Raw genomic sequence first — 17,605 nt, 5'->3', positions numbered from 1 at the left:
GTCCTCCCCCGGAAATTGGAGCACTCCCCACCTACGGGCGGCTCGCAGCTGCGTGTAGAGTCCGGGATGAGCGTCTTGGCTGCGGCAGGCGCTGGGCGGCTGTGCGCTGGGCGGCTGTTCGCCGTGCGCGCGGGTAAGCAATTGCGGTGCCCGAGCCCCCGTTGCCGCGGAAACCGCCCGGGGCGCCTTCTCCAGTTGAGGGGGTTGCGGGGCACTCTGGGCTGCAGCCTGGAGTCCAGCGTCAGACACGAAACGGCTGTGTGGTCGTGGGCCAAGCGCGTGCCTGCTGCGCCCTTTGGGCGTGCTGAGGGCCCGAGACCGCTTTCCTGGCTTTGGCCGAGGTGAAGGGTTGACGAAGCCGCTTTGAAATCACTCCGGCGGCTGTGCAGATGCCAATACTAAGGTTTCTAATGAATGCCGTTTCATGTGTGTTTTCTACAGTCCTTCCTTGTCTTTGGAGAGGAAAGTACTTCAGCTCCGGGAATGAGCCGGCAGAAAACAACCCGGTGACCCCTATGCTGCGGCATCTTATGTACAAAATCAAGTCTACTGGTCCCATCACCGTGGCCGAGTACATGAAGGAGGTCTTGACCAACCCAGCCAAGGTATGGGTCGGGGAGCCCGGGGACCAGGCCCGCTCTAGCTGCGCTGCGAGGTTTGAATCAGGCGGATATGCTCAGAGAGGACCCCGAAGGTCCTCAGCCCTGGCAGTTGCCTTCCAGGGGAAGAGCCACGCTCTAAGACCTGGGGACAGATAAATGAATCTGTCAGTTGGGCAGGGCTGGGTCAAGTCAGCGGCAGTGGCTTTAAAGAGAGGACAAGTTACAAAGATGTTCAGGGGACGATGTAACCGATTGGATTTATGAGATGAAGGAAGGATGACTTCCCTACCTGGGTTTATGGTAGATACTGGAGTCATTTTTCAGGAAGAAGTGAATTCAGGAGGAGGTAGAGGTAGGAAAGAGTTCAGTCCGAACTCTTTGAAGTGTTTGTGGGACTCAGGTGGAAATGTCCAATAGGCAACAGGAAATACGAATTTAGTGCCTGGAAAGCTGTGTTGGCATGGCATCAGCAGGCACTGGAAGCGTATTCCATTGAGAATGGAACGTCTGGGCGTTTACGTTCTAGCATTAGGCATTGTCACAGGTTTTTGACCTTCATTTCCTTGTCTGCTCTACAAAGTCACTTGGTGAAAGCCTGTGGTCCTGTTATTTTAGAATGTTTCACCTTTTGTTGTGTTGAAATATGAGATCTGTGGAATCCTGGGGTTCGTTTGGCCTTTTGCTGTTGGATATAGTAGAGTGACTCAGGGTCCAGAGGTTTAGTAATGGAAGAGATCCTTTAGTGCCTGTATGCAGTGTTACAGCATACCAAAAGTTCAGATAAGGAGAAGCTTTAAAACAAACATCTCTGGGTTAGAGTTGAGATCCACTCATCATTTATCCATTTATTGAGGCGCCATATATGCCAAACACTGTCTCAGGCTCTGGGAATACTGCAGTGGACAGTGGAGCCTGGCGCTTATGTTCTAGTGAGATAATGAACCATAAACAAGGAAACAAATAATTAAACAAGATCATTGTGGATTGTTGTAAGTGCTTCTGAGGGAGGAAAAAACAAACAAACAAACAAAACTGGGTTAATAGGGATTGAAAGCAAATACTGTGCTGGGAATAGGGATTGTAGAAGTTCCTTAGGTAGGTGGTCGGGGAAAGCCAGTATATTTGAGCTGAGGCTTGAAGGATGGGGATGGGCCAGCCAGGCAAAAGTCTGGGAGAAGTGGGTTCCCAGCAGAGGATCCAGAAACACAAGGTTTTTAAGCTGGGAAATGCTTTGGTACACAGAGAAGAGAAGGGCACCAGTGTGGCTGCAGGGCAGTGACTGGCGGGTGGGAGGGTTTGATGGTGAGGAAAGTAGTATGAGATGAGTTTGGAGAGGAGCCAGTTCATGCAGTGCTTTCATGAAATTTAGATTTTTGTGTTAGTGCAATGGGAAACCTTTAGGAGGTGCATTCATTTACATTGTGTTGGCAGTGACATCAGGTGGAGATAGTAAGTGAGCCGTTGGCCATAAGAGTCTGGAGTTCGTGAGAAAGATTGGGCATGCATATATAAATTTGGTCATCATCAGTATATAGATGACGTTAAAATAAAAAGGAACCAGCGAGAGTATACTTAGAGAAGAGAAGTTTATTCAGGAGTAAGCCTTGAGGTAACTCAAATTTAAAGTAGAGGTTCTTAACCTAGGGATCCTTGAATAGAAATCAGGGGGTTTGTAGACGTGGATGGGAATAAAAATTACACTTTTATTTTCATTAAACTCTAACTGAAGTTTAGTGTTTCTCTGATTATGAACATAGGCAACAACCAGTACCATCAGCAGTACTCTGTGATTTTAGCGTCGGTGGAAATCACTGATACTGTCATATCACAACAGAGTGGTCATGATATCTCAAAATACTATTGTACTTCTCTGTACTTCAAAACTTCATTATTTATTAGAACGTCAGCTCAATTTTGCTTTTTAATACACTTATAAAGGTGTATATATATTACTATATCACAAATTTATTTTTAAAATATTTGATAAGTATTTTTCTTTTTTTATAAATTTATTTATTTATTTATTTATTTTTGGCTGTGTTGGGTCTTAGTTGCTGCGCGCGGGCTTTCTCTAGTTGCGGCGAGCGGGGGCCACTCTGTTGCAGTGTGTGGGCTTCTCACTGCGGTGGCTTCTCTTGTTGCGGAGCACGGTCTCTAGGCGCGCGGGCTTCAGTAGTTGTGGCTCGTGGGCACTAGAGGGCAGGCTCAGTAGTTGTGGCGCACGGGCTTAGTTGCTCCGCGGCATGTGGGATCTTCCCGAACCAGGGCTCGAACCTGTGTCCCCTGTGTTGGCAGGAAGATTCTTAACCACAGCACCACCAGGGAAGCCTAAGAAGTATTTTTCAATTGATTTCATATTTAGTCCTGTGTGTTTTAAGTCCTGTGCATTTAAAAACATTCTGTGAAGGGTCTGTAGTGTTCATTAGACTGCCAGAGTGGTTCGCTTCTCTCTACACACACACACACACACACACACACACACACACACACACACACACACACACACACACACACACACACACACACACACACACACACACACACACACACACACACACACACACACACACACACACACACACACACACACACACACACACACACACACACACACACACACACACACCCCTGAAATACTTCCTTACGAAGGGAAAGAGAAAGGCTAGAGGGGAGATGCTGTATGAAGTGAAAAATATTTTTTTAAAGATGGAAGTGACTTAATTAAGTTTCTAATGCTGAGGGGGAAAAGTTGAAGCTGTAAGAGAAAGCTGTGATAGAAAGATCCTGGCCCATGAGGGTTATGTGAGGAATGGTGATTGAGCCAGAGCACAGGGTTAAGTTTGGAAAAGAGCAGAAGCTGTAGGCGTTTCATCCTTTGAGTCCCAAGGAAAGAATGGGAACAGTGGAGGCTGGATGGGGTCAGGAACCTGAGGAAGTCTATTTAATAACATTCTTTAATTCCTGTGTGGGCCAGAGCCCAGGTCACCTGCTGAGAGTAAGCTGGTTTAAGAAGGGGCTTGAAGGGCATAGGGAAATTTTAAACAATTCTTGAGTGTTTCTTGAAGGCTAGACACTATGCTAAAACTTGGTATATGAAGGTAAATAAGACATAGTCCCGTCCCCCAGAGCAGATTCAGTCTTACTGAGTAGAAGATTGCCAGGGAGAGATGGGAAAGGAGAACATTTGCGATGGCAAGGATGTATGGCCAGGCAGGGCAAATTAAAAACAAAACAAAACAAAAACAAACAAAAAATCAACTTTTTATTGAGATATAACATTCACATAGAAAAATGCAAAATCACATTTATACAGCTTGATGAATTTTGACAAAGTGAACACTCCCATGTCACCAGCACCCAGGTCAAGAAGCAGCCTCAAGAGCAGGCAGGGCTGATTTGAAACACAGTGGGAGAGGTTGGGCGAGGGGCTTGCGGGGCAGCCAGGGCCTTCGTGTGGAGGCGGGACAGGGAGGGCAGCTGTGCAGTGTGAAGAGGGGCCCTGCTTGGCTTCTGCCTTTGTAGTCAAGGAGTGATTGTTTTTCTACCAGTTCTGCAAAATGACTGTTACTTTGTAAAATTTAGGTAAAGACACTGTTTATTTTGCTTATTTAGAAGAGAACTTTCTTATGAAATAACTTGTTTATCTCATTGTATACATTATGTGAGATTTTGAAGGGGTGTTTTAGAAAGCTTATTTGAAAATTAATTTGTTTTCTCCATTTTTTCTTTTTACGTAGGGCTATTATGTGAACCGTGACATGCTAGGAGAAAAAGGAGATTTCATTACTTCACCTGAAATAAGTCAGATCTTTGGGGAGGTAATATCCAACGTAAACTCTAGAAGAAACTAATTATCAAACATTTGAGAGTAGATCAAGTAGTAGTATTCTACAGTAGTGTTTTACAGCTTTGTTTGTGGTGATTCATCAAGTTTTAATTTTTTAGTGGTTTATATACTGAAGGAATAGAGAGTAATAGAGGTATCGAGAACATTTGAAAGGTTTATACTTTACTGTAGAAAAGGATATGTAGAGATACAAAGGACAGAAGGAAAGAAAAAGAAAAGAAATGGAAGAAAAGGTGTTGGAAAAGAGGAGAATCAGATGAAAAAATGAGAATGGAAAAACGAAGAGAGACAACAGGCAAGGTGAAGAAGAAGGTTGAGAGTTCTCTCAAGAAGGAAGAGAGAAAAGATAAAAAATACTCGAGTTAGTGGAATCAAAATGCACTCTGTAGCCTATACCCCTTATTTAGCTGTGTTTACAGTAGAAGTCTCCTTAAGAACTTTGAATTCTTTTCAGGAATTCTAGTTCATTTATTTCCATATGTAACCTTTGATCAATTTAGAAATAGAAAATAGTACACAAAAGGAAGAAAAATCTAGGCATTAAAGAATATTAATTATGACTTAAAGCCATGTAATTATTGAAATTACATGAATATGAAGAAATGGCAGAATCATATTTCATATGTCTGTTTGCTTTTAAATACTAGTACCTTTCGGTAAGTGATATCCTCTTATCTGTGTCATGGGACCTTTTATAGTAGAGGCTGCCTTTTAACTAGGTGTTTTCTTCTGTTATTAAGCTTCCTAAGTGGTGTCTGTTGTACTGTAGTCCCAGTGAAGTTCCTGTGTGCGTATACATATATTAACATGTTAAATAACGTGTATGGTTGTTAGGAAACACTTTGCCTTCCGGCGTAAAGTCTATTTACATAGAGTTTTATATTGTGGTATACTTTTATGCTTTATAATGCTTGAGTGTAGTTCTTTCCTGTCACAGCTCCTAGGGATATGGTTCATCAGTGAATGGATAGCCACTGGAAAAAATGCAGCTTTCCAACTGGTGGAACTGGGCCCAGGCAGGGGTACCCTCTTGGGAGATATTTTGAGGGTAAGTAAGAAAAGAGTGTCTTAAAGTCGCATGTACCTGACCCTTGTTACTTTTGACTGAGTTCGAAAACTTTGTTGATTTCCTTGGTTTTCAGTCTTATCTCCTTAATCTCATATTTCTCAGCTAAAATGTAATGTCAAAATAATATAATGAATCATTACTTGTTATCTGTTTCTAATCTTAAAAAATGGGGGTGAGGGGAGAATGTAAAAGCTAAAAGTATAAAACATTTAGAAGATATTATGGGAGAATATATTCATCTTCTGAGTAGGGAGTTTTTTACATTATATAAAAAGCAGAAGCATAAAGGAAAAGATTAATAATTTCAAATACATTAAAATTAAGAACTTTTTTCTTTAAAGAAACTAGGAACGTTTTGTTCTTCAAAGACACCATAAAGAAAGTGACAAGACAAAACACAAAGTGGGAGGAGTTATTTGTAACACATGCAACTAACAAAGAACTGGTAGTTAGAATACATAAAGAACTTTTTTTTATATAGATTTATTATTATTATTTTTTATATTTTGGCTGCATTGGGTCTTCTGTTGCTGTTCACGCTTCCTCTAGTTGCGGCGAGCTGGGGCTACCCTTCGTTGTGGTGCAAAGGCTTCTCATTGCGGTGGCTTCTCTTGTTGCGGAGCACGGGCTCTAGGCTCGCAGGCTCAGTAGTTGTGGCACACGGGCTTAGTTGCTCTGTGGCATGTGGGATTTTCCTGGACTAGGGCTCGAACCTGTGTCCCCTGCGTTGGCATGCGGATTCTTAACCACTGCGCCACCAGGGAAGCCCCGAAGATCTCCTTTAAATCCGTAAGAAGGTGACAGATAACCCAGAAAAGTCACGCCAAAGATGTGAACAGGCCTGTCATAAAAGAGGAAATCCATGTGGCTAATGAAAACAAAAAGATGCTCAAACTCATTGGTAGTCAGGGAAATGAAAATTAAAATCACAGTGAGTAACCACTGTACCCTCAAAATTAGAAAGTCTGACAACACCAAGGTTGTTAGACCTTGGTTGGTGAGGATGGGGAGCAAGGGCAACTCTCATGTACTGCTTGTAAGTATATTTTGGTACAACCCCTATGAATAGCTACTGGGCATTATCTACTAACATCAAAGTTACTTACATTGTATGTTCCAAAATAAATTGTGAGTTTATTTTGTGTGTACCTGACAAATCAGTGTAAAAAAATGCATATTCAATTTAAAGAAATTTAAATTTCTTCGGCTTCCCTGGTGGCGCAATGGTTGAGAGTCCGCCTGCTGATGCAGGGGACACGGGTTCATGCCCCAGTCCGGGAAGATCCCACATGCCGCGGAGCGGCTGGGCCCGTGAGCCATGGCCGCTGAGCCTTCGCTTCCGGAGCCTGTGCTCCGCAACAGGAGAGGCCACAACAGTGAGAGGCCCGCGTACAGCAAAAAAAAAAAAAAGAGAGAAATTTAAATTTCTTGATGCTATATGATTTCTGCTTGAAATTAAGAATTGAAGGATTTTTTTTTCAAAGAAAATTTACAAATATCTGACAAATAAGAATCCTTATTATATTGTATGTTTTTGGTGGTGGGGGTAACCCACTGATTTATGTTTCCAGACTCTATTTTGTATCTTTTTAAATTGTCAAAGTCATTTGAATATAAAATATTTAATAAGATTCTCAATATTTTGTTTCAAGAACTTTAAAAATTAAGCCCAAAGCTCTTTTTTTTCCTTAAAAAAATTTTTTTAAATTGAAGTATAGTTGATTTACAGAGTTTCAGGTGTACAGCAAAGTGATTATATATATATTTTCAGATTATTTTCCATTATAGGTTATTATAAGATATTGAATATAGTTCCTTGAGCTATACAGTAGGTCCTTGTTGTTTATTTTATATATGGTAGTGTTTATTTGTTAATCCCAAATTCCTAATCCCTTTCCCCCATAATCCATTCTTTATGCTTGTCTTTTGGAAAGAAAATGCTTGGCTTTATCATTCCCCTGCGTAAACATCTTTGGCAGCTACCCTCTTATCAGTACAAGATGTTCACAACCAGACTTGTTTCTGTGCTCTACCTTGAACTCCGTGCTCCAAACTATATGCACCAAACTATACCCACAGCTCTTAAAATGTCTAAAGGATGCCTCCCTAGATCAAGTCCTGAGAACTCTTAAAAAGCCAAAGAATTTAAAGGAATGTAAAGAAAATAGCCAAAGGTGTAATTACAGACTTTTTATTTTTGATTATATTTCTGAAGGATTTTTCTCTTGGGGAGAAGTTTTTCCATGTATAGTTTCATCTCAAAACTAAATTTGGAAAAGTTGTCTTGTCCTAATCAGTCTGTACCTGCATATTCAGGTCTCAAAAGTAGGAGGCAAATCACCAGTGAGTATTAAATTCAAATGAAAAAAATATTGATGTACTTTATGCAATTGGCATTGAATTTTTAGCATTAAAATATTGATAAAACATTAGTATATTCCTTTTTTTTTCTCATGTTTACAGTAGCAAAAAAATGTGTGTGGCTAAGAAGAAATTGAAAATGGGAAAGAATCTCAGAGTTAAACTGTCAAGTAATTAGTGCCATTCAAATCTGATTTCTTGTGGATACAGTCTGATCATCTCAGGGGTGAGACTATTTTGTAGGCATAGCAGTTTTTTCTTGTTCTTTTTTTCTTTATTTTTTTCAAGCTGTTGCCACAGCCTCCTGCTGCCCAAGGTTTGCTGGCCTAATCACTTGAGATACAGCAGTTTGACTTTCGCATCACTTTCTAGGGCCCTACTTGCTGTATCAGTGGCTAGTCGATGATCTTCTTTGGGATACTGTCTTCATAGCAGCTTTTTATTATTATTTTATTATTTTTTAAAAATTTATTTATTTATTTATTTATTTTTGGCTGTGTTGGGTCTTCGTTTCTGTGCGAGGGCTTTCTCTAGTTGCGGCAAGTGGGGGCCACTTTTCATCGCGGTGCTCGGGCTTCTCACTATCGCGGCCTCTCTTGTTGCGGAGCACAGGCTCCAGACGCGCAGGCTCAGTAGTTGTGGCTCATGGGCCTAGTTGCTGTGTGGCATGTGGGATCTTCCCAGACCAGGGCTCGAACCCGTGTCCCCTGCATTGGCAGGCAGATTCTCAACCACTGCACCACCAGGGAAGCCCCCATAGCAGCTTTTTAAAATCAAGCCTAGCTCTTTACCCATAAACTTGCTGTGTGGCCCCAGGTGTGATGTGTATAATAATTTTCAGGTCTTATAAGTAATAAATCTGTTTTTTCAAAGTTAAAAAAAATCAAGGCTATATACATTTTATTTCTTTGGTCTTTTTTTAGACTCCCTAATCTGAATCATTGTTTTTATTGGATGCTAAAGCTTTTATTTTCATTTGGTAGTCATAATTCTAATTTTTATCAGTAGGAAACCAAATTGTACTGTGTACTGTGTACTGTTCGTTTCTTATATGGACTATGTTTAATAACTCCAGTAGGTTATGATTCTCATAGACTGCTGGAGAGTGACTTGTGTGAGGTTCTCTGAAGCCAATTATTACTTCTGCTGTGACATGAGCAAATTATTGAGGTAAACGGTTAGAAAACCTAAAATCTACTCAACAAGATTTTGCCAATTTCTTCTTTTTATATTTAGGTGTTTAGTCAGCTTGCATCTGTGCTGAAAAACTGTGACATTTCAGTACATCTGGTAGAGGTGAGCCAAAAATTAAGTGAGATTCAAGCATTAACTTTGACTGAAGAGAAGGTCCTATTAGAGCGCAATGCTGGATCCCCCGTATATATGAAAGGTGTCACTAAGTCTGGAATTCCAATTTCCTGGTACCGAGATCTGCAAGATGTTCCAAAAGGTAATTATTTTACATTGATTAATGAAAGAATTTTGATCACAACCCCTCACAGTAGTGATAGGTGACCACACCTTGTAAAGCAATGTAGTAGATTGAGTTAGGGCTGCCAAGTCCCTTACCTATAGAGAACAGCATTGTGTTAGAAAATAATTTCATATGGTGTTGCAAAAACCAAAGCAAACCAAAACCAAAACATGGATCTCGGTTGTCCTTTTTATCTTTTCCCTACCCCTCAGATAGTACTGATGATGAAGTAGCCCAAGGCAGTGGGGCCTGAAGGAAGCAGTGTTAGTAGATGAGTTTACTTTAATTATCTCATCTTTTGATCATCCTTACTTGCCTAAAGGCAAGCAAGGGGTGGTGGGAGAATCCCTTCACTCCTCAAGAATGTTATATTGATGAGCCCCAGTTCAAACCTAAAGTGGTGGTCTGACCTTGGCCACGGCACCACAGCCATTCCTAGCCTTAAGCGTCTTGGATGACTTTAGGAAATTCAAATCCTCTTCCAGCTAACAAATTTGAGTTCTGATTTCTTTTGGGCCTGGTGATGAATAAAACATTAAACTGATAACTGGGATATTTCAGCTGTCTGACCCTCTGTAGAAAATGGGAATAGTGATAATTGTTCCTGTGTTCTGCACAGTAGGTTTGCCATGAAGAGGTGGGTGATTCTGTGGAAGTTATAATTATGGAAGTATCACAAGTTCCATTACGAAGAACTATGCATTTTCTTTTTGTTAATGTTCAAAACAACCAATTGATTGCCTTGAAAATGCTGAAATGTTAATGTTTTTCTTCTGTTTTTAAATAGAGTACAGCTTTTATCTTGCACATGAATTTTTCGATGTTCTTCCTGTGCATAAGTTTCAGGTATTGATGGGAAAGAAGTCACATTTATAATTGACTAACAAAGGGCCTTATGTTGTAAGAATAAACATTTATGGTGTTTAATTATTACTTGTTGAAGTTAGCTATATCTGGAAGCTTGATGAATATAAATAATTGAAAGGCAAAAGTGAAATATTAAGAATTCTTAGGATATTAAGGATTCTTAATTCTTCTGGGATAAAGATGTATGAGAATGTAAGACAGTAAATGACTATAGTGCAATGAAGGATTATTTTTTAGAAACTATTTTTAAATTCCCAAAATTAAAAATTTTCTTCATTCTTTCTGTGAGGAGATTTAAGATTTGGTGGTAATGCACATGTACTGGTAACTTGTAGGGCTAAGAGTATATATTATTATGTAGTAATTTGTTGGCAGAAGCTTCTGATTAGTCCTCCTAAGTCTGTTTTCCATTTTGGGGGCACTTTCCATGTTGCTTATTTCCTCCTGCATTTCTTATCTAAACAGCATTAATAGTTTGCATCTGTTATTCTATATGCATTAAAATAATGCCTTTACATAATTTAAGTGGTAACGTGCTCTGTAAATGTTAGTTATCTATCTTATATATGATAAGAGGAGAAAAGTTATTTTGGTAGAGGCAGTTTTGAGAACTTGCAAAAATTTGTTTTTATGTGTTATTTTGTGTTTAGAAAACACCACACGGATGGCGAGAAGTACTTATTGACATTGATCCACAGGTTTCTGATAAACTGAGATTTGTTTTGGCGCCTGGTGCCACCCCAGCAGAAGCCTTCATACAAGTAGGAATAATTTTTTTTTTCTTAGTTTATTGCCAACCAAATCTTCAGTTTTCTGAGTTAGTATTTTAGAGTTCCTTGTAACATGAAAGGTGCTTTTTATTAATAGTGAAAACGCACAGGATTTAAGAGTCAGGAGACTGGGTTCAAATCATTTCTTAGCTGTGTGACCTTAATGTAATAAGAAAGTAAGTGCTTACTCAGCAAGTCCCTGACTGTCTCTGTTTACCTCAGTTCTCTATCAAATGGTGACAATATTGTCTGCTTGACAGGAAGTTATGTATCTGTGAAAACAATGTACAGTGTAAAGTAACAATAACAACATTTATTGAATATTTTGTATGTATTACTCTTTTTTTTTTTCTAATTTATTTTTGGCTGCACTGGGTCTTCCTTGCTGTGTGCCGGCTTTCTCTAGTTGCAGCGAGCGGGGGCTCCTCTTTGTTGCGGTGCGCAGGCTTCTCATTGCGGTGGCTTCTCTTGTTGCAGAGCACAGGCTCTAGGCGCCTGGGCTTCAGTAGTTGTGGCACGCAGGCTCAGTAGTTGTGGCTCGTGGGCTCTAGAGTGCGGGCTCAGTAGTTGTGGCTCGTGGGCTCTAGAGCACAGGCTCAGTAGTTGTGGCGCACAGGCTTAGTTGCTCCACGGCATGTGGGATCTTCCCAGACCCGGGCTCGAACCCGTGTCCTCTGCATTGGCAGGTGGATTCTTAACCACTGCACCACCAGGGAAGCCCCTATTACTCTATTTTCTCATTTAATTCTCAAAACTATTATTAGGTAAGTTTTATTGTCACTCTCTGGGCTACTGTTAGAGCATGCCTTTTTTCTCATGCTTCCACCCAAATTAAAATTTGATTACCCCTTCTTTCTATTGTCCTCAAGGAATAATTGCAAGAGCCTATGTGTCTTCGGTTTGAGTTTAAACGTTCAAAAAACCTGTATTTCTCAGGAATGTTTGAGCTTTAGATTGCCTGTTTTATTCCTTTTCGAGCTCAGAAAAAGATGATTTCTACTTTCTGGACCATAACTAAGAATTTCTGCCTTAGAAGTTATCGATTTTAAAAGCAGAAGAGCTTTTAAACGTAAACCTATGAATTAAGTTTTCATTGCAAAGCATAAGTTTAAAATATCAGCCTAAGTGCTTGTGAGCATTTCTTTTTCATACTGTGGCTAATTTTACCTGAGTGAGAAACAAATTCATAAAGCTACTGAGAGCTAACCCCCCGAGAGTTGATTGTTTTTAGGTCTTCATTTGAACAGTGTACACTTATGAGAAAGGGAGTGATGATTTCCCTCTCATTTGGATGGAGCAAGTGGTAATGGAATCTCGTCTTGAAGAGCAGTTTAGCATATTAAGAATGTCAGCATGGAACGCTGAGTTGTGTCACCTTATGCCTGAAGCAGCTGACCCCATGGTTTATATAGTCAAACCACAGTAATTTATTTAATAGCACTGGAGGCTTAGTGGTTTATTATTTCATTTAATTCTCACAATAAGCCTAGTATATGAAATAGACTGTGAAAGGTTAAGTAACTTGTCTCTAGTAAGCAGTAGATGAGGTGAGACTCAAGGGCTGAGTCTGCCTGACTCTGTACCTCTTAGACCTGTTTCATTATAGGCAGAGACATCAGAGCAGGTCAGTACTTCACTTGTAATAGGTGTTAGGAGGGAGCAAAAGTTAATGTACATTTGCACAATGAGGAAAAAAATGTTTTCATTATCACAGGAATTAGTGAAATTTCATATCTGCTAGTCCAGTTGGCAAGAATTACTATTTATTGTCAATACACGTTTTAAGCTAGTATGTACTTCTTGAGGACCCTTAGTTAATAGTTGAACATCTTGGGAAATTAGGGCTTCAGGTACATTGACACTAGTTTATAAGCTGGTATTGCTAGACATAGGGCATATCGTTGGGGTACCTTTTCCTGCAAAAGAAGGCAGATATACTTGCTTTAATAGGGTCTGTTTTGTTATATTGGATTTATATCATTTGTTCTACTAGCACAACTTTTTAGTGTCTCTTATGTGTCAGACACTGTTCTAGGCAGACAAAAATTCCTTTTCCATGCTTTCAACCCAGTGGAATATATTTATATGAATTATGATACAGAAGTAAAATCACCATAAATAAAATGCTAATGTTCTTAGCCATCTGGAGGGTTGAGAGGGCATATGCCTTTTTATAAAAGGCATTAAAATTAAAATATCTTTGTAAACTGAATGGACAACATCAGAGAACCAAGGAGTTCTGTATAATAGAAAGGATGTCATGTGAAAAGTTGAGTGTAGACAATATATTCATATTGAGAAGGAATTTATTTTTTTTATTTAAAAAAAAATTTTTTTTGGCTGTACTACATGCGGGACTTTAGTTCCCTGACCAGGGACCGAACACGCGCCCCTGCAGTGGAAGCGTGGTGTTCCAACCACTGGCCCACCAGGGAAGCCCTGAGAAGGAATTTATTTTGATTGTAACTAAGAAATGCTCATTGTAGAAAAACCCTAAGGACACAGGTCTTTTGAATAATGTATTTTGATTCAACTGTTCCCTTACTAGTGTGATGAAACAAGGGATCACGTGGAAGTGTGTCCTGATGCTGGCGTTATTATTCAGGAACTTTCTCAACGCATTTCACTAACTGGAGGTGCTGCCCTGATTGCTGATTATGGTCATGATGGAAATAAAACAGATACCTTCAGAGTATGTATAATTCAGTCACATGATTTATCAGAATTTAACTGTTACAATTTACTTACAGTTGTCATTTGTTAGGTTTGAAGCTCATTGAAGATCTTTATCTTATTTTGGTTTCTACAGTGCACAGTGCTTAGCACTGTTGTACTACATTATTTTATAATTAATCCATGTTATTATAATTACCCTTAACCCTGTATCTTACTGTCCACCTCTCCTTTGAACAGGGTCTGGATTGTCTGCATTATTCCTTAAGTTGCAGAACCTAGGTTTGCATAGATCCTAGTAAGCATCTGAATAATTCAAATTGAAAGATTTTCTTAAAAGTTCTTAAAAATTTCCCCTCCTTCATTTAAAAAAACATTGTTACTTTTTATAGATTTGATCTAGCTAGTGTAATCAAACATTTTCTGTCATATTTTCAACACGTTTTTTCCTTTCCAGATGTATTGTTTTATCCTTCCTAAACATCCTTTCTTATGCTCTTGGAACAGGGGTCCCCAACCCCTGGGCCTCAGACCATTAGTGGTCCTTGGCCTGTTAGGGACCAGGCCGCACAGCAGGAGGTGCATGGCAGGCCAGTGAGCGAAGCCTCATCTGCTGCTCCCCGTCGCTCCCATTACCACATGAACCATCCCCAAAATTGTTTTCCACGAAAGCGGTCCCTGGTGCCAAAAAGGTTGGGGACTGCTGTCTTGGAATATGATCAATTCTGTTCAATATACTTTAATTAAAGTATACTGAAATACATTTAACTAGATGTTATTAAGTCATTTTCTAGATTGGTGTTTCTCAATTTCTAACTTTATTCTTTTTTTTGTGTGTGGTACGCGGGCCTCTCACCGCTGTGGCCTCTCCTGTTGCGGAGCACAGGCTCCGGATGCGTAGGCCCAGCGGCCATGGCTCACGGACCCAGCCGCTCCGTGGCATGTGGGATCTTCCCGGACCGGGGCACAAACCCGTGTCCCCTGCATTGGCAGGCGGACTCTCAACCACTGTGCCACCAGGGAAGCACTAACTTTATTCTTTTAAAGAAAAACCTGGAGAGGTTTTTTTTCTTTAAGCACTGATTCTCTAGGCTTATCTCCAGGATTCTGATTTGCTAGGCCTGGGTAGACTCCAGTAACAGGTTCTCAGGTGATTTTTTTTTTTTAGTAATTTTTATTGGAGTATAGTTGCTTTGCTCTCAGGTGATTCTGATGCATATAGTTGATGGATACACTTTGTAAAACACCATCTAGGTTCTGGTAACCTGAATTCATCTGGAGAATTCTCTTATACTTCATCACCATGGGCATTAATGAAAATTTTAAACAACTGTCAAAGGCAGCATCTTCAGGCACTATAACATAGCACTTTATAGTGGGTTTTCCACATAGCATCTCATTTGAAGAAAGGGTGCTATTTGGTAAGAGTTTGTAAACCACTGATTTAGGCTATATTTTCCTTTTTAACAGTTGTTATGGAAAATGTACTAAAATGATAGCATTTCTTTAATCTTGATAATGATAACCATAAAAGTACAAAAACTCATCATTTAAAAAATTATGTTCAAGGGGTTTTGTGGCCACAGGCTTCATGATGTCTTAATTGCCCCGGGAACAGCAGACCTCACAGCTGACGTGGACTTCAGTTACTTGCGCAGGATGTCCCAGGGGAAAGTAGCTTCTCTGGGTCCAATGAAACAGCAAACATTTTTAAGAAATATGGGCATTGATGTCCGGCTGAAGGTAATGATTTATGTTATTTCACCGTTATTAAATATTTTAATTTCATACTATTTCAATAAATTTTTTTTTTTTTTTTTTTTTTGCGGTACGCGGGCCTCTCACTGTTGTGGCCTCTCCCGTTGCGGAGCACAGGCTCCGGACCCGCAGGCTCAGCGGCCATGGCTCACGGGCCCAGCCGCTCCGCGGCATGTGGGATCTTCCCGGACGAGGGCACGAACCCGTGTCCCCTGCATCGGCAGGCAGACTCTCAACCACTGCACCACCAGGGAAGCCCTCAATAAATATTTTAAGTTCACTTGGCCTTAATGCTCTTGTCGTTAGTCAGATCCTTGGTGTTCCAGTCTTTTCAGTAGTATAGGGTTCAGTGTAACCGGACAGCCTGGGGGTGGAGCAGCCTGGTAAGTTCCATGCATCTCTCTTGAGGTAAAATGAAGACTTCCAAATAATATTCACGTTTGTTAAGAAAACTTGACTGCCTGTATGAGTATGAATTTTACAACTGTTTTGAAGACATCTTAACCCTTCAGTGTAGATCAAACCACCTGGGAATATTTGCTAAACATACAAATCCATAGGTTTGGGTCACAGCAACCTGTGTCTTTAATAAACACCATGATTCTAAGGTAGATGATCAGATGTTACATTTTAAGCACTGTTTTATTGAATAGCTAATAGTCATTAGTATTGCTGCAAATGACTAGGAATCCTTTCTCCTGGTTATTTTCACTAAGAAATCTTTTTCTTTTCAGGTTCTTTTAGATAAATCAGATGAGCCATCACTGAGGCAGCAGTTACTTCAGGGCTATGATATGTTAATGAATCCTACGAAGATGGGAGAAAGATTTAACTTTTTTGCCTTGATACCTCATCAGAGACTTCATAGTAGAAATCATCAGATGAATGCATGTCAGTCAAAACCCTCTCCATCACCTGTAGCTGGGTTTGCTGAACTTGCTTGGCGGTGATATTTCAGTTTGGACTTTTTACTCCCAAGTTGGCCTAAGAAACTAGAATAAAGGGAACACGTTTTATATATCACAGGTAAAATAAGTATTAAAGTATTTTATCTCTTCACAGCCAATAAAAATAGCCCATACAGTACAACTGAAAATTAATCTTTTAAGATTGTGTTTGATTCTTGGTACAAATGTGTGTTCTCAATTTAATGAAACTTATTATTGGGTTTCCTCTAATTAATAAAGCTAGTTGCTGTATTTTTATTTTAAAATGTAAACATGAATTCTGATTGGTTTTATAACTGGAAACAACTGGCCATTCACGGGACTGATTAAATAGAACTATCCATATATTTTTAAAATGAGGTAGAGTAGTATGTTCTGACATAGATTGCTAAGATTTAGTAAGTGAAAAAGTAGGGTGCAAAATGTTTTGTAGTTATGATTCCATTTTTGTTGGAGAAAAGCTACATTTAAAGAAATGCTTAGAAGTAATTTCACAGCAATTAAAACACTAAATGCAGACTGGTTGTTTTCTGTTCAGTGATATTTACTTGTATATAAAAAGTAAGGAAAGGATGCCCAATAATCACTGGTTATTAAAGGGACTGTCTTCTCCATTGTGTATTCTTTCCTCCTTTGTCGTAGATTAATTGACCATAGGTGCGTGAGTTTATTTCTGGGCTCTCTGTTCTGTTCCATTGATCTGTCTGTTTTTGTGCCAATATACTGTTTTGATAACTGTAGTTTTGTGGTAAAGTCTGAAGTCAGGGAGCATGATACCATCAGCATTGTTATTTTTTCTCAAGATTGCTTTGGGAATTTGGGTCTTTTGTGGTTCCATATAAATTTTAGGATTATTTGTTCTAGTTGTGTGAAAAATGTCATGGGTATTTTGATGGGGATTGCATTAAATCTGTAGATTGCTTTTGGGTAGTATTGACATTTTAACAATATTAATTCTTCCAACCCAAGAACATAGGATATATTTCCGTTTCTTTGTATCATTTTCAGATTCCTTCCTCAGTGTTTTATAGTTGTCAGAGTATAGGTCTTCCACCTTCTTGGTTGTTTATTCCTAGATATTTTATTCTTTTTGATGCCGATTTTAAATGGGATTGTTTTCTGGCTTTCTCTTTCTGATAGTTCATTATTAGTGTATAGAAAAGCAACAGATTTCTGTGTATTAATCTTGTATCCTGCAACTTTACTGAATTCATTTGTTCTAACAGTTTTTTGGTGG

The 17,605-nt window shown here is 39.6% G+C and overlaps 1 protein-coding gene across 1 annotated transcript; it reads left to right on the top strand.

The window, feature by feature from the left end:
- Positions 1–66: 66 nt before the first annotated feature.
- On the top strand, positions 67–16,634 carry NDUFAF7 (NADH:ubiquinone oxidoreductase complex assembly factor 7; the record flags this gene model as incomplete). Its single annotated transcript, XM_079721477.1, has 10 exons — positions 67–133; positions 442–605; positions 4,340–4,420; positions 5,387–5,497; positions 9,116–9,329; positions 10,141–10,199; positions 10,871–10,981; positions 13,539–13,682; positions 15,233–15,406; positions 16,156–16,634. The coding sequence occupies 10 exons, from the start codon at positions 67–69 to the stop codon at positions 16,369–16,371; spliced, it is 1,341 nt and encodes a 446-aa protein (XP_079577603.1). The 3' UTR covers positions 16,372–16,634.
- Positions 16,635–17,605: the final 971 nt, after the last annotated feature.

The sequence above is a fragment of the Hyperoodon ampullatus genome (genome assembly GCF_949752795.1).
Source record: "Hyperoodon ampullatus genome assembly, chromosome: 15".
Classification (NCBI taxonomy): domain Eukaryota; kingdom Metazoa; phylum Chordata; class Mammalia; order Artiodactyla; family Ziphiidae; genus Hyperoodon; species Hyperoodon ampullatus.
This window is presented reverse-complemented; position numbering and strand designations above follow the sequence as displayed.